Source organism: Porites lutea, chromosome 14 (assembly GCF_958299795.1).
Source record: "Porites lutea chromosome 14, jaPorLute2.1, whole genome shotgun sequence".
NCBI classification, from domain to species: domain Eukaryota; kingdom Metazoa; phylum Cnidaria; class Anthozoa; order Scleractinia; family Poritidae; genus Porites; species Porites lutea.
The window spans coordinates 2,477,793-2,503,087 of record NC_133214.1 but is presented as its reverse complement, the minus strand read 5'-3'; the positions used below and the strand labels follow the sequence as shown (position 1 = coordinate 2,503,087).

Below are 25,295 nucleotides of genomic sequence, written 5' to 3'. Positions count from 1 at the left end.
AACATGAAATTACATGTAGGTATTTTCATGCCATAGTCATGCAGTGACGGCAAAGAAATGTACACAAAGTGTGATGTAAGTGCAGAATTGTTTTACCAATCTAAGCCAATTTTGCTTTTTGGCTGTTCTTGTTGACGTTGCTGTCGTCGTTGTGTAAGCTCTCTATTGAAAAAATATGTTTTATGCAAGGAGCAAGGGTGGCGCAGTGGTGAGAGCACTCGCCTCCCACCAATGTGGCCCGGGTTCGAATCCTGGCGTCAACGCCATAAGTGGGTTGAGTTTGTTGTTGGTTCTCTCCCTTGCTCTGAGAGGTTTTTCTCCAGGTACTCCGGTTTTCCCCTCTCCTTAAAAACCAACACTTTCAAATTCCAATTTGATCTGGAACGTACGGACACATTTCAACGAGTTCTTATGAACTCCTTAGTGATCCGTGGGTAAACAAATTACAATTTACAATTTTTTTGTTACAATGCATCAATCTATGCCTCTGGCCTGTCTCTTTTCTTTCTAATAAGTATCTGAACATGCATGTTTAGGTGGAGCATTTCTGTCCTCTACGTCTTGGTCGTCAAAGGAAAGATGACTGTCAAATCCCTAACAGCAAGGAATATCCAGACTGCCCAAGCAAAATTGCTGTAAATTTATTATTATTTTTATATCTTTACTTAAGTTTTGCAGGTAACTTGTTGAAGTTGCTTTGATTCATTATCATTGTTACTGGGAGGCAACAGAGTTTTGCACTGACTTCCAAGCAATGTTATAATATTGTTACTGTCATTGCGCACTTTTGCTATAATATGAATTAAAAGAAAGCCAAGAGAAACATATGTATTTTGATGATGGTATATGTTTTAGTCGTTGAGACCTGTTCGTGGCAATGAGGGAGCCCTTTTAAAAAGTGGTAAAATTGCAAAAAAATATAATTAATTCAATAGAAAATACTAAAGTGGCAATTCTGTTAATCATTTAAAAACGCTAATTTCAAAGGAACTCATATATAAACATTCTAACCAACACAGCAAACCAGAAACAGAAGCAAATCTGGAAACAAGAAAACAAAACACGCTTTTACAAGTTTTGTTGTTGTTGTTGTTGTTGTTGTCTTTTTTTTTAAAAAAAAAAACCTGAAAGTTTGCCACTTTCTAAAGGAAATAACTTTGGAGATACTCAGGTCAGTTTAAAACTACAGGTCTAAAAAAAAATAATGGCTGAAAAATGACTGTGCTTAATCATGACTTGTCCACCTATTTTTATTTCAGTGGATGAGGCAGTTTTGGAAGTCTGACCCGTGTTATGAAAAAGATCATGGGGTAAACGGAAGTATTTGCTCCTTTATTGTTTATTTAAGTGAGGTAAGTTTACAACATTATAAATTCCTGCATGATCATAAAATTGAGTATTGACTGTAAATTTGTCCATTTCGCTAACCTCTTTAAGACAACAGACCTTGCTAATGTTGATGACCCTGATTCATTTTGCTTCTCTAACATTTTAGGCCCAGTTTAAATGTCGATCTTTTCGTGTACCAGAAACTTAATACCTATTCAGGTCAACCCAAATGATATAAGTTTGACAGTTGATTCTGACGTCCACCTTAATATTATTAGTCAGACTCAATTCATTTTCCCAATGTTCAATAGACTAAAATGCTTACAAGAGAAAATATATTTTAGTAATTTATGCATTATGTTCGGCACATGAGAAGTTTTACATTTGAAACAAAGTCGCTCCACAGTCAAAATTCCCATGTAATATTTATTTGACAGATTTTTTTTTTAACTTAAATTTCACAGGTGGAGAGATGGTGCCCTCTTTTGCCTGGTAAGAAGTTGAAGATAAAAGTTTCTCCTAAATTGAAGGAAAAACCAGTAAGCAATTTCTATTGTCTTATTTTTTTAAAACAAACCCATGAAAATTACTCTTTTTCATATCATAGAGAAACAACTGTATCATTCTGTGAAATTAGTTCCTGCACTAAAGTCTACAATCGAAAATTGCAAGCAATTGTTTCCACAAGAGAAAAAAAATCAGTTCCCTGTCAAAATCTCCTGTCACATGGTAATAAATAATAAATTATTATTGAAGAGCTCCAAAAACCATATAAAAGAGTCCCATCCAAAGGGGAAATGAGAGGTACAGAAAATAGGGATGTTATTCCATGGAGCCTTTTTACTGACCATGCATTTACATGAGTCTTACTCTATTCATTGTTTGCAGGACTTATCAAGAGCTACTGGTAATGTTGAAAACCTTTTAGATTTACTACAAGCTGACAAACCATTGAAATTTGAATGGATCAAACGTCGAATACGAGCAATGTGGCCACGCTGGCAAGCTGCTTTTTCATCTCTAAAAAAGAAGAGGAAGTTGTCAAACACAGTACAGAAGAAGGTAGTGGCAACACTCTTAGGGTTTGTACAGGTCATGGAAAACCTGGAAATTCATGGAATTTAAGCATTTCAGTTTCCAGGTCTGGACAGTCATGGAATTTAATAGTCGTTCCTTGAAAGTCATGGAAATTGAAGTTTTGTTTGATAGCTTAGTTACTGCCAATGACAAAGTAAGGACATTGTAAGATAGAGAGAAGAGACTGAAAAGTGCGAACGGCACGCATTTTGGTGAACACCAGAGTTTGCATTGAACTGTCGAGAAGGGAGTGTAAGGTCCAAAAATACCCTAAAACAAGGAAAGTCCTAAAATATTTTGAAAGCAACAGCTAAACCTAAGGTCTTGGAAAACTAAAAAAGGTCATGGAAAAAGTCATGGAATTGAAGAGGTCAAAAGAGTTCGCGGTTTTTGACTGTTACCCCATGGTACTGTTGTTTTTTAGATTTTGATTCATATTGGTGTGCTGGCTAATGAGGATAAGATGCACTTTGCTGAGGAGGCAACCAAAGGGGGTCCGTTGGGTGAATTAGTACAGTGGAGTGACCTCATAACATCTCTATATATCCTGGGACATGATATAACCGTCAGCGCCGACTTAACTACTATGCAAAGGTAACCAGGCTACATGACAGCACAGTGTGTTTACTGCACCTTTTAATAGAGCGATTTTCATATAACGTGAAAAGTGGTTTCTGTAAGTGTTCGTTATTTGTGTTATCAGCCAGTGGATGAAAAGATCAAAACATGGCCTCTTCGTTTTCCCGCCAAAGAAAACCCTAATATGGAAAAGGCATTGTTCGATTGGCCAATCGTGTTGCAGCATGACGTCAAAGCGAAGTATCGGTTGATTTCTAGAAAGTTCTCAGGCACGACGTTTTTTCAGCCGAGCGTTCACTTAACCAACCAAATGTTACGCGCCTTTGTGTCCGTTCGATAAACCAAACATATCGCTATATTCGGCTCTATTTTGTTGTTTCTGTTTTGTTCGCGTGTTTTCATTTCAAGGTGATACGAAAATCACTCTAACATGCAGACTCAATAGTTATCAATTTTACCAACAGTTACTTTTTTTACTTCCCAAAAGTAAAACAAGGAAAGACAAATGAAGGCTCTGTTTGCCGAGTGAGTTTGTAAAATCCCCAATATTTAAAATAGTTATTACAATCATTTTATTTCATTTTTTCTAGGGCCCTAGGAGGTGCCGCCTCTGTGAAAAAACTATGCCCTCAGGAAATGCGTGGGGATCTTGATCTAGTTTATTTGGATTACATTGGACTGAAACAGGTTACTACCAAGACTGGGGCTCTGTTACCACAGTTCAAGTAAGAACAGAAGAATCCTCTGTGCTACATAATAGAACTTAAGGCTGTTAGCCCCAATATCCACATACAAATTCTCCAGACTCTTCTCGTTACATTTCCTTAAAGAACTAGTTGAGAGAATTTAATAAAAGATCAAAGCAGTTGGCCGTTAGTGAAGGTTCAACTGTAATAGTAATCTTATTTATGAATTTTACATAGTGACTAAAATGTTATTTGCTGTTACATAACCTGTTTTTGTTTTCAGGTGCAAGTTGCGTGTAGTAGACTCGTTTGGTACTGAGGCACAGTTCAACTCTGATTTGTACAAAGAAAATATCCCCGGAGGACCTATGGGAATGTTTGGAAGACACAACCTTAACTTGCGACAATACCAGACTATGTTCCGTAAGTTTATGTACCAAATACGGGTGTAACCAAACGACTCAAGAACTATTTAAACAGCGTGATAAATAGTATCACAGGAAAGTATTGCTCAGTAGCCTTCATTTGAATGGTCACACCATATGATTTCATCCACAGTCACAAAAGTTAGAACCACCTTGTACAGCATAATAAACAGTACCACAGGAACGTACTGCTCAGTAGCTTTCATTTGAATGGTCACACCATAGGATTTCATCAAATTTCAATATTTTATTTCCAACTCTTTGCTTCATAGCTCACAGTCCAGACAACACATTCCTCGGTTTTGTGGTGAATGCTGAGACACCCATAAAAGTATCCAACAGAACAAGGCGGAAAGCTAAAGCATTGGTGTATGGCAAACACTTTAATATGTGGAAGGTGAGGAGGTGCACCATTTACTTCACCCTTCAAGCCCCAAGATCAACATGATAATTCTCCAGACTAATCTCAATACATTTCCTTGAAAAAGGGTTTGAGAGAATTTTTACAAGATCAAAGCATTTTTCCTTTATATTGTTCGGGAAATTTGATGGGATCAATTTAGGTTTCTGGGAAACTGCTCACCTACCCCTCCCCTAAGTCAACATTAGCACTTACTTTTCACTTAGGGCAAAATGTTGGATTAGGGGAGGGGTAGGTGGGCAGTTTCCCAGAAACCGAAATTGGTCACTCTAGCGACTTAACGGGTTACCAAATAGACAACAAAGTTTTATTCATTTACTCTCATATACCCAATAGAAATAACGTCAAAATGCTCGATCGTCACTTGTTTCCATCCGCCAAATTGACATTTTCCTCTCAGTGGCTCTCACAAGACATTTCACTTTTCTTACATGAAATTCCTCTGTCTCGTGAAATTTCTATTCATAAAAGCCTAAGTCTCTTCAATTTTTAAGGGAAAAAAAATTCGGCATAATACGAGTAGGATTCGATCTCGGAGAATCGGCTCTGCAGTGCATCACTTTAACCCCTACACCACCGAGGATTTGCTGACAGTAAATAGTTTGATTTGAATATATATAGCAACAACTCTAACCCTAACCTAATCCTAACCCTAACCCTAACCCTAACCCTTACCTTGTGTAAGAATAATTAATCTGTCAACGTCATTTTGGCGGATGGAAATAAGAGTTGACCAAAATGTTCCTAGGTCAATTGGAAGCCGAGATTCGTTTAAGCGCAATGTTCTGACGTGGACTATAAGAACGTAGACAATGGAAAATTATGGGCTGTATTTATTTTTTACAAGGGAAGTTTCTTCTTATCTAGATAGAGACACATAACTATACCAAGTTTTTTTTTTTTTTGCTTTTGCAGGATTTACGAAACAAAGGTTTTCTTGAAGTTATAAATAAATATCTAGAAGTCCATGCTACTGTCGGGGGAGGGGTAAGTAAAAATCTAAATTTTGTCCCTTTGAGATTAATTAACAATTATTCCTCGATCCCGAATGGGCTCTGAGTCAATAGCCCATGAGGCCGAAGGCCGAATGGGCTATTGACTCAGAGGCCATGAGGGCGAGAGGAATAATTGTTTGAGTAAAATCCAACAAGTTGGTCAAAAATGTCGAGAATAAAAAAACTTTGGCTAGTTAAAGCTAAACTTTAATCATTTTTTGCCGCCAAAAAGCCCGCGCTTTTCGCTACAAGTGGGCTATAACAAATAGCCTAGTAGTAGCTTAACCAATCAGAATGCAGCATTGATGATACCCCACTAGTTTGATTTTACTAATTTTTTGATACATTATCAGCCGGGTAATTTTAGGATCTTGACTAGAGTTCCGTTATGTTTGTTGCCAGTAACACAGTGATGATTGGAAATTCAAAGCGTGCCTTGATAAGTTTATCCAAAGGAGATGAATTTGACAGAAGGTTGTGATAAGTGTTAAATCGGAGAATAGTATAATAGGAGTTGTGATCCATATGAAAATTCAGTTCCGATCGTACGATTATTTCGTACAGTTCAAGACTTGTTGCGATAGGTGGTTTTCACGTTACGTCATCGCCGCCTTGCTGGTGGACGGTAAACAAAAGATCGCTCATTAGCTCGCTTTGTTTGTCCACCAGCATTTGTTCATTTCACCATTGTTATTTGTGTCTCCCGAGATTGCATGAAAACCACCTATATGTGTAAAATCGGACAATAGCACACTACTGTTGTAGAGTAGTCGAATCGGAAAAATCCAAGGAACCTTATAATCGGAGAATTGTCTTTAATACAAGTTTTCTTAATCGCAGAATAGTAAAATTGGAGAAAATCGGTGGTGCTAAATCGAGAATAGTACCCGTAAACCGGTTCATATACTATTTTCCGATTTAGCACTCATCGCACCACTCTCTGCGTTATTCATATCGTATTAGTGTGGACAGTCCGTACAAAACACATCAAAATGAAAACGATGACCCGAAAATATCGGAGGCGCGTGTTTGTAGCATTCGCATAGAGTTTAACAACGTGCAAATTCTATCGTTTTCCAACACTCAGTAGAAATCTCTTTCCGTATAATTTTTCCAACGGGCAGCCAGTCGAAAATGCATCAAAACGAAAACGGTAGTGTGGACGGGAATGGATCGATGCGTTTTCGATGACTTCGAGAACGCACCCTTTTGAAACGCATTAGCGTGAACAGGGCCTTAGAATCACCTTGTACATAATAACATCAACAACACGTTCTTGATGTTTAAGCTATTGATGGTCTCATGATTTGCTTGTGTGTTTGCTATTTCTATTGTAGACTCCTGGTAATGTAGCACAGCATTTACCAAGTTTTGTGATAAATCATGGAGTTGTTACTCCCGCAGAGGTCCGGAAGCTTTTAAATGAATCCATGGTAAGAATAATCTCCTAATAGACCTCTTTAGCTTGTTTGTTTTGGTTTTCCAATGAAGGTCTCAGGGGATGACTACATTCCCTACTTAAGAAACGAGACGGAAAACTGGGGCGAGTTAACTTTCGCAAAGATTTGTGGGATCGTTACTGTGACGGCTGAGGAGCCTGTTTCTCGAAAGTCCCGTAAACTTTTCGGTCCCGGAAAGCTTTTTTGTGTTACTATGTTTTCATTCAAGATCAAAGATTCAGTAATTTTGAAAATGATACAACGAAACTATGAGTTGACGAAGCAAAAGTCATTGTTTTGTGGGCCAGGAACTAAACTACGAGTCAACAGGTTATGATTTTAAAACTTGCCTCTGGGCAAGAGCGTGTTGTACAAGGATAAAAGGGGCGCGAAAACTGGCGGGGAAACTCCTGCACCGCAATGGAAAAGCGTCATTCGCGTCTTGTGATTGGACGAACGCTTTTTCTCACTCGTAACCAACGTCATTTGCGCCTCTGATTGGCTACAAATCGTTGCCGTGCGACATGGGTGTTACGTGAATATTTCCTCGTATACATATATTAAAAGGCCTTTTAAAACTGACTCTCACCAAATTAAAGTTCTGAAAACAGAGTTTCCTGAATTCTGTTTTTATCTCGGAACGGTTCTTGCCTTTTCTCGCAGGTTTTCGTTGGTATCGGCTTCCCGTACGAGGGACCTGCTCCGCTAGAAGCCATTGCAAGTGGGTGCTTTTTCATAAATCCAAAGGTAAGTTGAGGGTTCGTACGGGAAAGGGAAAGCTTGAAAAGTCATGAAATTTTAGCCTGAGAAAACAACCGACACTTCGCGACGTCACCACTGGATTCCCGGCGAAATGACGTTTGAGAAACAAGCGCAGAAATTCCATTCTGATGACGTGTCACTACCCAGATCTGGCTAGTGCTTCTGATTGGCTGAAGCCATTTTCCAACCAATCAGAAGCACTACCCATATCTGGATAGTGACACGTCATCAGAATGCAATATCTATGCTCGTTTCTCAGATGTTATTTCGCAGGGAAACCACCTCTGGCGTCGCGAAATGACGGCTGTTTTCTCAGGCTAATGGAATTTAAGAATTTCATCTTTTAGGCCTGGAAATTCATAATTTTTTTTTTCTCAGTCCTGGAGAGTCATGGAAAAGTAAAGTTTTGTTTGGAAGATGAGTTATTGCAGATGTCAAATCGAGGGCAATGTACAGTAACATAAAGACGAGAAATTAAACAGCGCGTTAATAATGGCGTTCATTTTGTTGGACGCTAGAGTTTGTGTCTGTTGAGCTTCGCTTGGTCAAAAAATAACCCTAAAATCGAAATTTAAAAATGTTTCGAAGGTGACAGCTAAACCGAAGGTCATAGAAAAAGTCATGCAAAGTCATGGAATTTGAAGAACTCAAAAGAGTACAAACCCTCTAAGTTGTGGCCAAGGTTCCCTGTGATTAACACTGGATATGGGTATTTTGCTTCTAGATTGTCTGAAAGTCTTTTAACCAACACTTGTTTATTGTGTTGTTGTCATCTTTGCAGTTTAATCCGCCAAAGAACAGACTAAATACAGTTTTCTTTAAAGGCAAGCCAACACTTAGACTGGTGAGTGATATCTGTAGAATAAAGCGTTCAAAATGAAAATCATTAAGGCACGTTTACACCACAGAGAAACTGTGTCCGAACCAGTCGGAAAAAAGTGGTACGTTACCGGTAACTTTAGTAAAGAAATACCGGAGTTTTACAGGGCCATAGGCGCTTATATAGTACAGCTTTTGCTGAGCAGCCAGTGAAGGAGAAGGAGCTCGCTGTGGACAACTCGTTTAAAAAATTTATGCACTTTCGTGTGTCAGGTGACGTCACAACACCCTTATTGTGAGGAGTTCATTGGCGCGCCACATGTTTACACCGTTGATGTGAATGTTTTATCAGACGTGGAGAAGGTGGTCAAGGAAATCTTGCTTAAAGAGGTATTTTAAAATTATCTTTCAACTTTTCAACTTTATTTAAATTTGGAAATATAACAAAAGATACATTGGGACTGGCCTGCAATTAGCGAGGCTATTCGAGGCAGGCCGGGCTACATAATTTACTACAAAACTATACAAGTACAAAGAAATTAGACGTTATATAAATATATATATTTTATTATTTTAAATAAATACTATCCTACTTAAATACAAGGACAATATTAAAGTGAAATTTTCATTTTGTTTCTCTTGTTTTTCTTTGTTTTACTGCGGGCGACCAAAGAAGCCCGCAGTCCTAATCTCCAGGCCCCAGTTGTTTAAAAGGTAGATATCGCTATCCGATGGATAAATCACTATCCAATGAGTAACGAAATTGGTTTCCAAATACTTATCCGCTGGATAGCGATTTATCTGGCCCCAGTTGTTTAAAAGGTAGATATCGCTATCCGATGGATAAATCACTATCCAATGAGTAACGAAATTGGTTTCCAAATACTTATCCGCTGGATAGCGATTTATCTGGTGGATAGCGCTATCCAATTTTTGAACAACCGGGGCCTGGTGTATAGCGGTACCCAGCGTTTGAACAACCGGAGCTAGGTTGTAACACTTACACATGCGCAGAATGTATGTAGCCAGCATTCGTTTGGATTTCCCCCCCGGCCTTTCCAATTCTTCGTCCCGGTGTCAGACCCAGTTGCCTTCCTGTTCAAAACCTTAATGAAACCCCTGTTATATATGTCCCCGGATCCCGCTAGGAGGGCAAGTCTCTGCCCGGGTGTCAAACCCAGTTGCCGTCCTGTTCAAAACCTTAATGAAACCCCTGTTATATATGTCCCCGGATCCCGCTAGGAGGGCAAGTCTTTGCCCGGGTGTCAAACCCAGTTGCCATCCTGTTCAAAACCTTAATGAAACCCCTGTTATATATGTCCCCGGATCCCGCTAGGAGGGCAAGTCTTTGCCCGGGTGTCAAACCCAGTTGCCGTCCTGTTCAAAACCTTAATGAAACCCCTGTTATATATGTCCCCGGATCCCGCTAGGAGGGCAAGTCTTTGCCCGGGTGTCAAACCCAGTTGCCGTCCTGTTCAAAACCTTAATGAAACCCCTGTTATATATGTCCCCGGATCCCGCTAGGAGGGCAAGTCTTTGCCCGGGTGTCAAACCCAGTTGCCGTCCTGTTCAAAACCTTAATGAAACCCCTGTTATATATGTCCCCGGATCCCGCTAGGAGGGCAAGTCTTTGCCCGGGTGTCAAACCCAGTTGCCATCCTGTTCAAAACCTTAATGAAACCCCTGTTATATATGTCTCCGGATCCCGCTAGGAGGGCAAGTCTTTGCCCGGGTGTCAAACCCAGTTGCCATCCTGTTCAAAACCTTAATGAAACCCCTGTTATATATGTCCCCGGATCCCGCTAGGAGGGCAAGTCTTTGCCCGGGTGTCAAACCCAGTTGCCGCCCTGTTCAAAACCTTAATGAAACCCCTGTTATATATGTCCCCGGATCCCGCTAGGAGGGCAAGTCTTTGCCCGGGTGTCAAACCCAGTTGCCTTCCTGTTCGAAACCTTAATGAAACCCCTGTTATATGTGTCTCCGGATCCCGCTAGGAGGGCAAGTCTCTGCCCGGGTGTCAAACCCAGTTGTCGTCCGGTTCAAGGCCTTAATGAAACCCCTGTTACATATGCCCCCGGCCCCCCCTAGGAGGGCAAGTCTTTGCTCGGATGTCAGACCCAGTTGCCATCCTGTTCAAAACCTTAATGAAACCCCCTGTTATATATGGCCCCGGACCCCCCTAGGAGGGCAAGTCTTTTCCCAGGTGTCAAAGCCATTTGCCCTCTTGTTCAAAACCTTTATGAAACCCCTGTCCCACTGATAATGTATGGAAGGCATAGGACCCAATGTGATCATGTGCGTTCGGACCTTCTATCACGTGAAACTTACGTAAAGCATGGCGTTGGAGAATGAGCGTTTACATAGATTTCACCCGCATTCCATAACCTTTGGTTTCCTTTGGTTATTTCTAGTTGTAGATATAAAACATTTTTGAGATGTTATTTGAATAAGTAGGTGTTCTAGTTCTAGTAATGAAAAAAAGACTGTGGTTTTCTTCTTTTTCGTTACTTGTGGGAAGAAAGGAAAGACTTAACTTGCTCAATCCTGTTTAATCCCGTGTACATTGTCAAAACTAGTGCTGTGCTTAGCAAAACAAAGAAAAAACATCTCCAATGCGCGTAGTATTCGTTATTAGGCTGATTTAGCAACAGGACGGGAACGCCAGTTGGCGACGGGAAAACGCGCGGAAAGGGCTAAACACGACTTCCGGTGCCCAATTTGCCGCTCTGCCATTAGTCAAGCCAATTGTTTGATTTGCGAGCGCCGTTGTCAACTGACGTTCCCGTTATGTTACTAAATCAGCCTATTAGAGAGCTTTAGCAAAGACTTTTTCAAAGGATGCACGTTAAGCGGAAGTGAGACCTTTTCCTTATAAATATGCCTTGACACTACCATATACGTATTGCTAAGTCTCTTTACTCTTGCAGAGACGATTTGCCCGGACATTTGGACATAACAACTGCCAAGAAATGAAAAAAAAACACTTCCGGTTGATATATGTTGCTCAAAACCGTGTTTGCTTAAGCTCCCCATTATTAGCTCTCACCTTCACCGCTGTGTTTTTGTTTTAGGTGGATCCTTACCTGCCTTTTGAGTTCACCCATGAGGGAATGTTAGAAAGGGTCAGTGCTTTGGTTCAAAATCAGGTCAGTGATTACAGCAAAACCTGCTTTAACAAACTGTATTTTTTTTCTTTGGAACCGCGTGTGATGTGATCACGAAAACAAAAATAACTAAGAGAAATACGATCGAAGAAGCCAATTTTAAAACTCGTTTTACCAAATACCCTTGGGGTCAGTGTTCATTAAACAACATGTGTGTAGTGAACCCGAGGCGTATCGTCCCGGGGGGGTACTTCTTATAATAGCCAATGCGGGGAGGCTCCGTCCGAAAGGGGTACCTTTTCAGGATTCAGCTATATGAAAAGGTAGGGGCTTCACTAGTTGAAGTATAAAAAAGGATAGAGAAATCTATCATTTCGGCCGGTGACCAAAGCCCTAAAGGGCTAACAGATGATTATTACTCCGAAGCGCGAAGAAGTCGAGAAACACGTTCTTGTTTTTGTGATTTATTCATATTTTAAAGACAATGCAATTACAGCAGCCTTACGGGATGCAAACTTGTAAACTAGGTATGTGAAAGGGGTACCCTTTTTGAATAGAAGGTATACGAAATATAAAAGGGTAAGGGGTTGGACCTCGGGGCGGAGCCTCCCCGTATAAATCTTTGTTAAGTACCCCCTACCCCCTCCCCCCAAGGTGTATCGTTGTTAGAGAGCTTTAGCAACGACGACGGCGACGGCAAAGGGGAGGACGTCAAAAAAGCAATGCGTTTATTACGCAAAACAACAACTTTGCACGTGCATCACGCTTTTTTGTACATTTCTTTACCGTCCTTGCACGACTACGACGTGAAAATGCCTAATTGCAAGTTTTATGGAGGACATAAACAAGCGACGACGAATCTCTTTGTTTCTCTCTAAACTTGAGTGCGGTCCTCAAGAAATCAACTCCAGGGAAATTCACCTACACTTGCCAACTTCAGCAAATTGGAATAAACGCAACAAAGATTGAAAAAACGGGAATTAATTTTAAAACTGACGTTTTCGCTGCCGTTGCCGTCGTCGATGCTAAAGCTCCCTGATATGGGAGATGATTGAAGGTAGTACTAACGATCATTTCTTTAACATGCAGGATTTTTGTTACCAGAATCTGTGGCCTCCTTTGAAAGCTCTCATAACTGCACAGGGAGAGGCAGGAAAATCTTGTAAAGAAGTTTGCCTTTCCAAGGGTATGTCAGTAACTAAGCTCTTAGACTGGCTACAAGTCGACCTCTCATAAGTTCTTTAACCCTTTAAGCCCCAGTATCTACAAACAAATTCTCCAAACTGATCTCTATACATTTCCTTAAAGAATGAGTTGAGAGAATTTGTAAAAAGATCGAGGCATTTTTACTTAGGTGATCATTTTATTAATTCTCATAACTTATCTGTTGACAGTGTATGGATATTGTTAGGAGAAAATTGATCTTGGTCACTGTTGGCACTTAAAGGGTTAAAGCAAGCGAAGCTAGGTGCCATGATTCGTCGCTCGCTCGGTCGACTTGTTTCGCCTGATTGGATTTGAATCATATTATAAATTCAAGCGGGAAAAATGACTGACATGTGCTTTGTCGGGAGTGACGTCAAATATCACTCACTCTCTTATTGGTCAATTGTCATGACGTCACCAGTGGAATTTTCGACCGGTGAATTTCACACCAAACAGGTGTGAAAGTTCTTTACAATGGCATAACCAACCAGGAAAAAAATAAAGGACTTCTAGAAAGTCTACTAAGGTCTTTGTGAATGGTTTGGACCCTAGAGTCATGTCATAGTTTGAATACGTGCTCAAGTCATCATCCGAGGGATTCTGACTTCGTAAGCCTTGTCAAAACGTCTTTAGGGAGTTTAACCCTATCCACATACAAATTCTCCAAACTGATCTCTATATATTTTCTTAAAGAATGTGTTGAGAATGTGTTAAAAGATCAAAGCATTTTCTCTTAGGTGATCATTTTGTGAATTCTCATAAACTCATCTCATGACAATATATGTCTATCGTTATGAGAAAATTGATGTTGGTCACTGTTTGGTCTTTAAGGGTTAAGGTCTCGCAACGACGGCGACGAGAATGTCAAAACTGCAATAGGTTAAGATTAGAAAAACAACTTTGGCATGGGGAACAACATGAACACGACTACGACGTGAAATTGTCTTATGCGACCAGGGCCATTTCCGCAGAGGGTCTTAAAGGGTTTAACATTTGTTTTAAAATTATCTCTGTTTACAGGTATGGTTTGTGAACCAGAGTTTTTCTCCAAAATCAACTCACGAGACTCTCTAACGCAGTAAGTATTTGGTTACGAGGAGATCTGTCCTTAGTTTTGCTTGTTATTGACAATTTCAGCAATTTTGCTCGCCAGTTAGATATCACTGCGGGCTTTATTGAACCAGAATATGCATTCTTTTTTCTTTTGTTTTATCCTGAATGAAATCAAACTAAACAAATTGCACTTCAGTATATTAGAATGTCAGTGTATTTAACACGAAAGTGCTAATTTTGGGACACTATTTTCACGTCTCCAACTGGAGACGGGACCGCCAATATACGTGGTCGTCCGAGCCACGCGAAGGTCTAGCCGTTTTTATACGTTTGCGGGCAAAGGAAGTACCCATATTTTTTTTAGTTTTTTAGACCCCGAGTATGTGGTCTGACCCCGGGAATCGAACCCGCGACTTCCCGCTCTGCACTGAACCGCTTCATCGAATGAGCTAATCGTTTTATCTTTGTAGAGCTACGTCATAGTAAAATCCAACTAATGGTCTATTATCAATGCTGCGTTCTCATTGGTTGAGCTTCTACTAGGCTACATGTTACAGCCCACTAGTAGGGAAAAGCGCCGGCTTTGAAAACCAAAACAATGGCGGCTGAATCGCGTTTTGCTAGCTAAAGTTGTTTTATCTTGATATTTTTGACTAACTACTTGGATTTTACTAAAACAATTATTCCTCTCGCCCTCATGGCCTCCGAGTCTATTGACTCTATCCTCTGGGCTATTGACTCAGAGCCCATTCGGCTCGAGGACTAATTGTTAAAGAGACTGTTTATCGTTTGTGCAATAGAAATGGTTTTCCCTGTAACTCAAGCCGATTGGAAGAAGTACCGTCTCTGATCGCCCCAGGCTTCCGAAAGGAATCACAGGCCTGCATTCTTCAGACCCAGACCCTTCTCTTCAGCTGCACAGGAACGAGTCCAAGTACCATGCGCCTGTGCCCTTGTAGAAAGTACAAGAAAGGACAGGTAGCTCTCTGTGAAGATTGCTGACACTTGTTAGACCAAATTCTCCACGACGTTTCAATTCGCCACTTTAGAAAAGAGAAAGAAACTGGGTCGAGTTAACTTTCGCAAAGACGTCTGGGACTGTTATTCAAATGCCCACGTTCAATATATGAAAATTCTAACATGACTCTGAGGCTTTGTGGTCATTTTTCTATATTTGGTTTGGTTCCTTTGTGTTCAAGTCTCTTCTGGGAATTGCGAGACAATGGGATCGTGAAAAATTTGCAGTTTTGACCCTTGTGGAAAACACGAGTACACACCAAATAGTTCCGAAAATCTCACTAAGTTTAATGTCCACAATCCTTAGTCCTCAAGGTAATAACGAAAGCGAACAACAAAGTTTTTTCTGGGAACTTGATCAGTTTTTTTCGTTTTCGAACCACCAGGTCCGTAAAACTACTACTCAAAACGAGGCTTGATAAACATGACCTCATGTAACAGTCACGAATGTTCAAACGTTCTCAACACCCTAAAGCCTCGGAGTCATGTTAAAATTGTAATATATCGGACGTGGGCTATTTTTCCCTTGTCCGTAGTAACAATCCCAGAAAGTCAATTCGGCCAAGGTTCTAAAGTGGTGAATGATCTCACCAAAGATTCCACTCCAGTGTTCGTTTGTCGGAGTAGTTTTTTCCTCAGTCTTTTCTTGCAAGACGCTAAACAATGAACAATTTCTCACCATATGTAGCCTGCAAAAACGGCCATCTCTCCCTCTCCTAGCCACTAAGAGGGACGTCTGCTCCTCAGTGACAGAAATTCCATACCAATGAGGTAAATCAATCTTTACAGTCACGTGGTTCCAAGTGAAATGTTGTTCGATTTTATGCTTCTCACGGTCAATTATGGTAAAGTTTTGTGTTCTTCTGTGAACGAGCTCTAGCAAAACTCAAATGCCTCTCCTAAATAAGAACATACTCCTCGAATATTGACTGTTAGTAGTAGATTTGTCGCGTTTACATTTGACCTTTTTGTGACCTTTTGTATTTTTTCTGTCATTCGTAAACAATAGCTAAAACAATTTAATTACTACGTCGACCAATCAGAGATCCTGATTCCGGACAGAATTTACGTCATAAGTATGGAATTTCTGTGGCTGAGGTGCAGACGTCGCTTGTGGCGAAACATCTCAAGCGGCGAGGAGCGGTGTGAGACGGCTGTTTTCGCAGGTATCATAATACAATGTAGAGTTAAATAACTAGCACGCCCCCTGGTAGTAATTTGTCTTTGTATAAAGTGGCCAGTCGCCCACGCACACGGGCTGTAATTTATATACATAAAAATGTTCACGTATTCAGCGACTCAATATCCAGCAAAGCTGGGTAGTTTGAGCGTGTGTGTAGATAATATACGATCTGAACTTGCACAGTATGTTAAATAAGTGTAAATAAGTTAAAGGTTTTTTAATGTAAAGTTTACAATTTTGCACGTACGGGCCTTACTTTTAGAAAATATTGTTGAAATAGTTTTGTAATACGTTTCTTTGAGAGTTCGTCTCAGTTAGAGGTAAAATTGGTAAACCTTTTTATGCATTTCCTTTTTTGTTTGAATGTTAGTAGTATTTTGTTTCTGCCCTAAGGCGGTAGTGAATTTTTTTAAATTTATTTTTACGGAATTGTTATAACGATGCACGTCAAAAAATTTCTTTCACATTTATTATCATGACGTGTAAAGCTAATCGAATATAGCTGCATTTGCGCCACCGAGTTTGCCTTTGTACTGCAAATTGAAAAATATGACAAGCTTTTCCTTGGCGGCCAGAAGAGGAACGAAATGAAAGCTTGTTAATGGAAGCTTGGTAGTGTAAATGGAGATAAAAACTCCACCAAAACGGTTTCTCGTTTTGTAAACGTTGTTACAGGGAAAATTTTATTTTGAGTTAAACCAGTTACAGAAGGTAAGCGGGCTTTAATCTCGATCCCAGGGTAAACCGTGTGAACGAGGCTTGGCATAGGCTCCCGCGGTCATGCGAGATCTAATTTGAGGTTTTCGTATGCACCGCATCAGTGATATGCAGCTCTACGAGTTAAAAGACCAGGAGATGTAGACCGGTGGACGTAATTTGTCAATAAGTATTTATTTAGTGCTGTAGGGAAAGGAAAACATGATCATTTACATCCTTTATACTATTTTATATTTATGCATATTGTCTCACTGTACCGTAAAAGGTCGCGCGAATTGCACGGAGAAAAGGAAAAAGTGTGCTGAAAAGTTTGACCACGGTCGGGACTATATTTCAAAACTTTAATAGGTTTTTTTTCCAATTTTTTTTATTAATTTTCTTTCATTTCACGTTATATTACATTACAATATCTACTCATTAATTACTAATAGTACGTACCGGGACAAATACCAGACTAATTACCAATTTAATAAGTTGTTATTAGAGAGGTTAAGTATCACGTTTACGTCAAACGGCATACGCGAATTTGTACCACCTTGTCGCCTCCTGTTCATTATTTCTGCACATAAATTAGTAGTTTCACTCAACTTTTTATCCATATGAATTTTCTGAGCTGTTTTTATCTGCTCATTTTCTATTTTGAGAAATTCTCAACTTGAATCTGACGTTTGCCATTTGCCGTATGTTGCGGGAGACTGATCATGGGTCAGTACTGAGTCGAATTGCGCTATGGGACTGTTTGGGGCTGCTATCTCTTCTTTTATTAACTCTCACAAAGTTACCGGGCAGGAAACTGGAACCAAACAGCCCCATAGTGCAATTCGGCACAACACCGACTCAGTCTCATGCGCAATCGTCAAATGGTCATCAACCCTTTAAGCCCCAGTATCCACATACAAATTCTCCAGACGGATCTCTATACATTTCCGTAAAGAATTAGCTGGGAGAATTTGGTAAAAGATCAAACTACATCTCTTCGGTGACCTTTTCCTTTATGAAAGATGAATGTTGTTAGGAGAAAATTGATGTCGGTCACTCTTGGGGCTTTAAGGGTTAAGTTACTCGTTCATCCATGTCAGCAGTCGTATCCCCTAAACAATAGGGAGCTTTAGCAACTACAACGACCACGACGACGTCGACAGCTTCAAAAAACAATAGGTTTCATGATCCAAACAACAGCTCCGCACGTGCATCACGCTTTTTAGTACATTTCTCTGACGTCCACCACACGACTACGACGTGAAACCTCCTAATTTGCCGTTTTATGGAGGACGTAGACATACGACGACGAATTTTCCTTCCTCTTTTTGAACGAATAAAATCCTTAAGAATTCAACTCCTGGAATAGTCGCCTGCATTTGACATATTGAGCGGGTCCAAATAGACGCGATTAAGATTGAAAGAACGCAAATTCATTTTTTAGCGACGTTTTCACTGCCGCCGCCGCCGTCGTCGTCGTTGCTTAAGGTCCAGGGAACTTAAGGAACGATGACGTCAGCGAGAACGGCAAAAAAGTAAAAGTTGTAGATTGGTAAAACAACAACTTTGCACGTGCATCATGCTTTTTTGTACATTTCTTTGCCGTCATTGCACGACTGCGACGTGAAAGTATCTAAATTTACGTTTTGTGGAGGACGTGACACAAGACAACGACTTTCTTAGTTTAGAATTCAACTCCAGAAAAAATCTTGTCAGCATTTGACGAATTGAACGAAATCCTCGGAATAAGCGTGATGAAGTTTGAGGTAGCGCGAATTTCCTTTTTAATTGACGTTTTCATATATAGCCGTCGCCGTTGCATAAGCTCCTTAATGTTCGTATTCAAACGAGCCGTGTCGCATTGTTTCGAGGTACTATTTCATGTTTTCCGCATAGAAAATTACCTTGACATTACAGGTAGCCTCGAAATATTCCTTTGCCTTCTTGAGCGAGGACTGGAGAAAATGAGGCTCTGCCTTACAGTCTTTCTCGAGTAAGGCAAAATCGACTCTGCCAGCCGGCCGGGAGAGAAAACACGACCTAACTCGTCCCCAGTCGTCTTCGCGTAACGCGCGCGGCGGGAGCAGAGGGTGATGGGAAGGGAAAAGGGAGAAAGAGGCGCAATAGTAAATCATACAGGGTTTAGGATGGTAACAGATGAAGGAAATACACCTGGATTGCTAATAGCAAGCATGAAAAAAGAGGATACATTTTTTAAGCTGATGACACTATGACGTAGTCTGCTACACAGCCGTTTTTAGTGTCGTCACGCAACGCTCCTCCCCACTGGGGAGGAGCATTGCGTGACGACACTAAAAACGGCTGTGTAGCAGACTAACTATGACGCAGCTCCTTAAAGAATAAAGAAATGAAATGAAAAAACAAATAAAAGTTGTAAGTACAATTCTTCAGTGCCACCTTTTTACGCTTTTCATTTGAAAGGGACCGAAAAACAATTGCAAAAAAGAATCTTTAAGAGCGCCGGTCAGGAAAAATCGACCAAAATCTTAATTTCGTGGCAAGAGTTGAAAAATCAATTTCTTTCATTTTTTTTTCATAGATAGCTTTTAAGTAGATAAGAAACCTAAAGTAGATTGTTCCTGCCGAAAGCCTTTTATTTGTGAGAAAAATTAGAAGATCGGTTTTCGATGTCGGAGTCTCAGACTGCCCTAATTTTTAACCTGAAATTCGCTAACATTAACTTTCCTCGCGTTCGCAAACGAAGCCGCATGGAGAAATTTGGACTCTTTCCATGAACAGAAAAATTCTTTTTCTTCCACTAAAAGATACTTTCAGGGCAATAGCGAAGCTCGTCGTACTGAAATAACTCAAAAATGAGGGATAGGTTTTCAAGATAACAAAAACTTAAGTTCGTTACTCATTTTCGACGGCAATATTTAACATGTGGTATAACTCCAAATTCTCCTAATGCTATTTAAATCACACATTTAGACATTCATTTAAAACATACCTGAGAATTGGCTTGGGTTATGGAATTTAATCTCCGTAAGACACCATCGAAGTTCAGGAATTTTCATGGTAGGCCGGCGGTAATTGTGTAAACACTTCCAATTTCGAAACGCACAAAAGTAGATATTTACAGCCTAAAGGCTCGTTTTTTGTACTTCCTGTGGGTTTTCCCGTCGCAAAATTTCTTTTTCCAATCAAAGAGTGGGGTAAAAAGGTAAAACTGGGTCAATTCACAGGAAAAAATAACGGATTCCCATTTTTGGATATTTTAGGGTATTTAAAGAATACCCATAAAAATCCCAAATTTGGCAAAGTGAGACAAGTCCCAAGTAGGGAATTCCCAACCAAGTTCCCTGATTGGGACTTGTCTCACTCTTCCAAATTTGGGATTTTTTTGGGTATTCTTTAAATACCCTAAAATATCCAAAAATGGGAATCCGTTATTTTTTCCTGTGATTGTAGCCACTTTGAAACGCTGAACCCTACCAGGCGGCGACTCTGCGTGACAATCTGTTCCGGAGCTGCACGTGACATAACGTACGTTTAAATGAGACGAAGCCGTTAAAATGACAGTCACGGAATCACTGTAGTAACGCAACGCAATTCTTGAAAGAGTAACATTTTCGATCCCGACAGTATTTTGCAGAAGAAAAAGTCAAACGCGCTTTTTCTGATACTCACTTTTTATCGAAATATATGGACTTTAACAATGGTAATTCGCTAAGGATGACGGAACAGGAAGATATTTCGTCTTCTTACTTTACGATCGTGGAAACTTGGAGCCGTTAAATAAGTTATTTTGGTCACGCTTCACTATTTTTACCGGACTTTGATGCTTTCGTTTGGAGGCTGCCTAAGGGAACCCAAACCAAATCTCAGGTATGCTTTAGATGAATGTCTAAATGTGTGAATAAACGAGGACCGGGAAAATTTGGACCTGTACCACATGAAGAAAAATGCCGTAGAAAGCAACTACTAAATTTAAGTTTTTGTCACCGTAAAAACCTGTTGTTCGTTTCTGAATTATGCTAGTTCAACGAGTCTTGATATTGCTGTGAAAGTATCTTCTAGTGAAAGAAGAAGACTTGTTCTATTGATGGAAAGTGTCCAAATCTCTCCTTGGGGCTTTATTTGCGAACGCGAGGAGAGTTCATGTTAGCAAATTTCGGGTTGAAAATACGGCCATTTTGAGACTCCCACCACTAAAACTGATATTCTTACTTTTCTCGAAAATAAAAGGCTTTTTGCGAGAACAACCTACATCAGATTACTTATCTACCTAAACGCTATTTATGGACAAAAAATGAAGACAATCGATTTTTCAACTCTTGCCACTCGATGGTCGATATTTCCTGACCGTCGCTCTTAAATATCGAGTAACAATTGTCACCATGCCTAATCACCGCTTAAGATATTTTGTTTAACAAATGAAGGATTCTTTTTGTTGCCTTGAAATTTCGTAAACGTCCTTGAATTTGCTAAAACAAATGCATGACCCGACCGAAGCGTTTGAGATGGTTATTACACATTTAAAAGTATGGTGGCTCATAATTTGCATGGGTCAATCAAATCTCGTGGAAAATGAACAAATACTTGAAAATGAAGCTCAAAATGTATTTGTCTTAGTGACTCGCCACACTCCTCACGCGTTCGTAACTAAGATACCAAACGACAGTGCGAAAAATGTTCCCTTGCAGAAAATGGAAATTTCTGTTGTTTGAATGTTACCTGTAAAACGAATATCCCTCTGAAATTTTGATCTCAACTTGTGTCAGATACAGTCGCCGGAAATGACTTCGCGCTGGGTACTTTTTACAATGTTATTATGCCTGGCAGTTTTCGAAGGATTACTAATAACAATGCTCTCTCACTGGCCCTCGGTGTTAGACACCTCAAAATCCAGAATTCAAGAAGCTTTGTATGTTAGTTCGCCCGTGGCGAGCTCCGCTTACCTATTTCAGCTAAGACAACCGAGGAAACTTCGTTTGGTCGTGGCTGTACTCTCTCACGCAGCGCGAAAAGCCAGACGGGACGCTATCAGAGAGACGTGGTTTTCCGATTGTAGACAAAGAACAGATGAAGTTTTCTGCGCTTTTTTTACGGATCAAGCAGGGTTAGACAACGAAACAAGTAGCGCAGTTATGAAGGAAAGCGAGGATAAAAACGATTTAGTTTTTCTTGAAGTAGAAGGTAAGGTAAGATCCTACACAGAAATACATACGTCACCTCTATTTAAACCTTGGATTTACGGAATAACTGTAAAAGCTATCTCCAAGAAAGGAAAAAAATATAGAAAAATAAAAAACAAATTACCAGGATCAGTCGCCTGTTAACCTCGCAAAATTTTACTCTGATTACGTTTTATTTCGTTAATTACAGTCGTTATTAATGACCAAATTTAAGGCTGATTGGTGGATCGTTAAAGTAACAATCATACACGGGATTTCCCCCCAAATTTTCGTGTACCATAAAATGCTTAATTCATGAAGGTAAGCCCTGGGGTAGACTTCACTAGACGCTCGGAAAGCGAACGACGTAATCCAGCAGAAACCGGAAGCGGAATTTGAGAAAGTTTATCCCTTGGGGACTCACATTTAAAAATGTCGAGGATCGTCTCGCTTAGTTGACCGAAAACTGCCAGGAGATTTGCATGGATTGACGTGAATAACACAATTCATTCGGACCACGTACAATAACACAACTACCCCTTAGGAGAGGCCCTTGCTTGCTTGATATTCAAACCGCGCACTCCCAATTTGTCAGTCATGTGGTCCCGGATCCTGGAGTTTTAGCTCGGTTGCCTGACTAGTAATCCGGGATCTTTTCGGTGGAGACAGCTGCCATTTCAGAGTAATACAACTAATACAAAAATTTAGTCATATGTAGTCCAGTCATATATACGCTCTTCATATAATGCAGTTCTCTGTCTTCTCTACCTTGCCCTTTTTCACTGCAGATAATATCGCCTTCACTGAGCGGCTTCTTCAGGCCGTAGCATGGTCTATTCAAAGACTCAAGTTTGACTTTTTTCTACGAATAGACGATGATCATTTTCTTTGCCTGGATCGTCTTCTGTACGAGTTGAACTACCGGCCCAAACAAGCTCTATACTGGGGATTCGTCCACTGTAGGCCGAAAATCGTCCGCGTAGACGAGGCGTGGCTTATGTTGACTCGTGACTTGATCGAGGAAATCTTGGAGAAGAGAAACTCCACTCTACTTTGCTCTCCGTACGGCGACCAAGCTGTTGCCATATGGATGGGAAATAGCTCTAAAAATGTGACATATTTCATGGACAATCATCGGATAGTGCATAAAAGTGCGGGCAAAGATCAAAAGTTCTTTACGAAAGATGTTTGCATGAAATATTTAAGTCTCCATGGAACTTATCCCAAGGCTATGAGACAGTTGTGGTTGGTAGCAAGCGGGTTTCGTCAAAGGACCCCGGGAGCTATCGCGTATACTGTTAACAAAATAGAGCCATTTGATAGACTATGTCCTCACTCTCCCCGGTTTGATTACCGTGGGTTTATACCCGAATATCAGTTTAAGCCTAAGCCTTGCTATGAAAATCCCAAGTGGGCTTTGTCCAAAGAGAGACATGTTGGACGAGAGGAAACTGGGGAGAGATATTCAAAATACAAATGATGAGCCTTAAAAAGGAATCGTACAGGCGATAACGCGTCAGTGCTTGTACTTAGGAGGAATTCGAGCTCCTGATAATATAGAGTTTCGGACCGCATTGTTATTGTTTCCCCCGAGGAGTACCCCTGGGAATTCTTGGTGCAGGTGCAAATATTAACCAGGACTGCAAAGGACAGCAAACGAATATGCCGAAGAACGTAGGATCTATAAAGACCTGATCAGCAAAAGTAATAATGTAGACATATTAAATTCTGCGGAGGTACATGGTCCGGTTCTCTAAGTCCTGAACTATTCCAGGCCAAAAATGTCATTTTCCTCACCCTTTTTCAGACCACCTGGCCCCTAAGAAATTATGTCATCATTACTTCAAAAAAGATTCCTTAAAATCCATTTAGTATTCCTCTTTCTTTCTTATTCTTTTGGAATTGAAACTACCAATACGTTCATACACTCGCGTAGTTCCCTCTTTAAACCATACCCGAGTTCCAGCCCAAAATGGATTAAGTCTATACTCTCGTTTTCAGACTAAAACGGCGCCAAAACCATTCCCTTTGTCTAAAATCTCTTCTCCCCTAGCCCCTTAGGAGGGCCTGATACTCAGGCTACCTTTGCAGTGGCACATACCTATGAGGCTGATATAAGGGAGTACCAGCGCCGGGTTTCCAACGTCGTCGCAGGCAGAGCCAATCGCCAAGAACCAACTTTGAAGATCCCGTCAGTATTCACCTCGCAGCTCTACGACGCTGGCTTTGGTTTTGTCATCGTAGAGAGGTTTCCATAACAAATGTGATCGTCATCGGAAGCATAATAAGACCTGATAAAATTCTGGAGACTCAAAACTGAGCCAAAAATGCCATAATAAAGAGAACAGACATGTGTTTTAACAATTAAGCAAGTTGTAGAGCGTGGTTTTATTTGTGTTTTTTTCCTTAAGAACTAGTATCATGATGCCCATAACCAGCTGGTAAATGCAACAGTAGGAGAACGAGGCCCCTTCTAAGCCCAGCAGGGAGGTTTGAATACAGTCCTGTTATTTAGGTCGAGCACTGAGATATGGAGTATAAATATAAATGTGTCTGGACCTGGGTTTATACATCTTCGTTAGGGGTTTGGGGGCGGCTTGTAAACGGAGGGGACTCATATCAGAGCGAGCTCATGAAAAGCCCTTCGAAGTAAGAGATAGCAACGCTGATCAAATTGCATTTCGGAATCCATGTTACACCTTTGGAGAGGAGTTAATATCCGGAGGTGCTTATAATGGGATCTATTTTTTTGTTGACAGTTGAATGGGCCTACCAACCTCGTTGCTCGGGTTGGCGAGAGAACCTTGGAACGAGGTCGTGGGCCTACAACTGGGGGGGAGGGGGGGAGGGTATAAGATTCAGTTTAAGGTATTTCGCTATTTCGCTCCATGCTGAAGCAGACATGAGTTAAGCTTCTAGTATTCTCCAGTTTTCGCTCGACACTTGCTCCCGTCTCCTGTCAGTCCTCTCTTGAGATAGTAGGCTGACCGAAAAGCTTGTCATTTTTCTTTCCTAAAGATTGTCTTATGCTGTAATTTATTGACGCAACCGGCAAATGTGGGCGCTTGGCTTTTCTTTCCGTCATCTCCTGCCCTTTCCATTCCGCTCAGTATCTTTCGTATCGTTTCCGTCCCTTGTTGTTCCGTACTCTCGCCCCTTTGTCCTCGTCCGCATATTCCCCAGCGAACACTTCTCCTTCTTTTAACGATTATCAAACTTTGAACATTTTCAAATGTTTGAAATTACTGAAATAGGGGATAATTTTGTTTAACTATTACACTCGGGTTATTCTTATTACGCTCTGAATGAGCACATTTGAAAGAACATCTCAACCACCTCGTAACTTAGCAAAACAATCACAAGTAA

The 25,295-nt window shown here is 40.5% G+C and overlaps 2 protein-coding genes across 2 annotated transcripts in view; both read left to right on the top strand.

The window, feature by feature from the left end:
- LOC140924125 (alpha-1,6-mannosylglycoprotein 6-beta-N-acetylglucosaminyltransferase A-like) overlaps nucleotides 1–17,399 on the top strand; it is a 28,777-nt gene extending 11,378 nt beyond the window's left edge. Inside the window, exons 7-23 of the mRNA XM_073374143.1 lie at nucleotides 537–635; nucleotides 1,260–1,352; nucleotides 1,794–1,868; nucleotides 2,218–2,391; nucleotides 2,831–3,000; nucleotides 3,576–3,710; nucleotides 3,955–4,094; nucleotides 4,369–4,493; nucleotides 5,433–5,504; nucleotides 6,850–6,945; nucleotides 7,615–7,698; nucleotides 8,495–8,557; nucleotides 8,806–8,922; nucleotides 11,604–11,678; nucleotides 12,726–12,822; nucleotides 13,863–13,920; nucleotides 14,696–17,399. Of these exons, the coding sequence (XP_073230244.1) occupies nucleotides 537–635; nucleotides 1,260–1,352; nucleotides 1,794–1,868; nucleotides 2,218–2,391; nucleotides 2,831–3,000; nucleotides 3,576–3,710; nucleotides 3,955–4,094; nucleotides 4,369–4,493; nucleotides 5,433–5,504; nucleotides 6,850–6,945; nucleotides 7,615–7,698; nucleotides 8,495–8,557; nucleotides 8,806–8,922; nucleotides 11,604–11,678; nucleotides 12,726–12,822; nucleotides 13,863–13,920; nucleotides 14,696–14,897 (1,875 nt within the window). The 3' untranslated portion in view covers nucleotides 14,898–17,399. The remainder of the gene's footprint in view (nucleotides 1–536; nucleotides 636–1,259; nucleotides 1,353–1,793; nucleotides 1,869–2,217; nucleotides 2,392–2,830; nucleotides 3,001–3,575; nucleotides 3,711–3,954; nucleotides 4,095–4,368; nucleotides 4,494–5,432; nucleotides 5,505–6,849; nucleotides 6,946–7,614; nucleotides 7,699–8,494; nucleotides 8,558–8,805; nucleotides 8,923–11,603; nucleotides 11,679–12,725; nucleotides 12,823–13,862; nucleotides 13,921–14,695) is intronic.
- A 3,774-nt stretch (nucleotides 17,400–21,173) lies between these two features.
- LOC140924901 (uncharacterized) lies at nucleotides 21,174–23,473 on the top strand. The gene is made up of 2 exons (XM_073374890.1): nucleotides 21,174–21,951; nucleotides 22,718–23,473. Exons 1-2 carry the CDS (start codon nucleotides 21,552–21,554, stop codon nucleotides 23,407–23,409), a joined length of 1,092 nt encoding a protein of 363 aa, XP_073230991.1. The 5' UTR covers nucleotides 21,174–21,551; the 3' UTR covers nucleotides 23,410–23,473.
- Nucleotides 23,474–25,295: the final 1,822 nt, after the last annotated feature.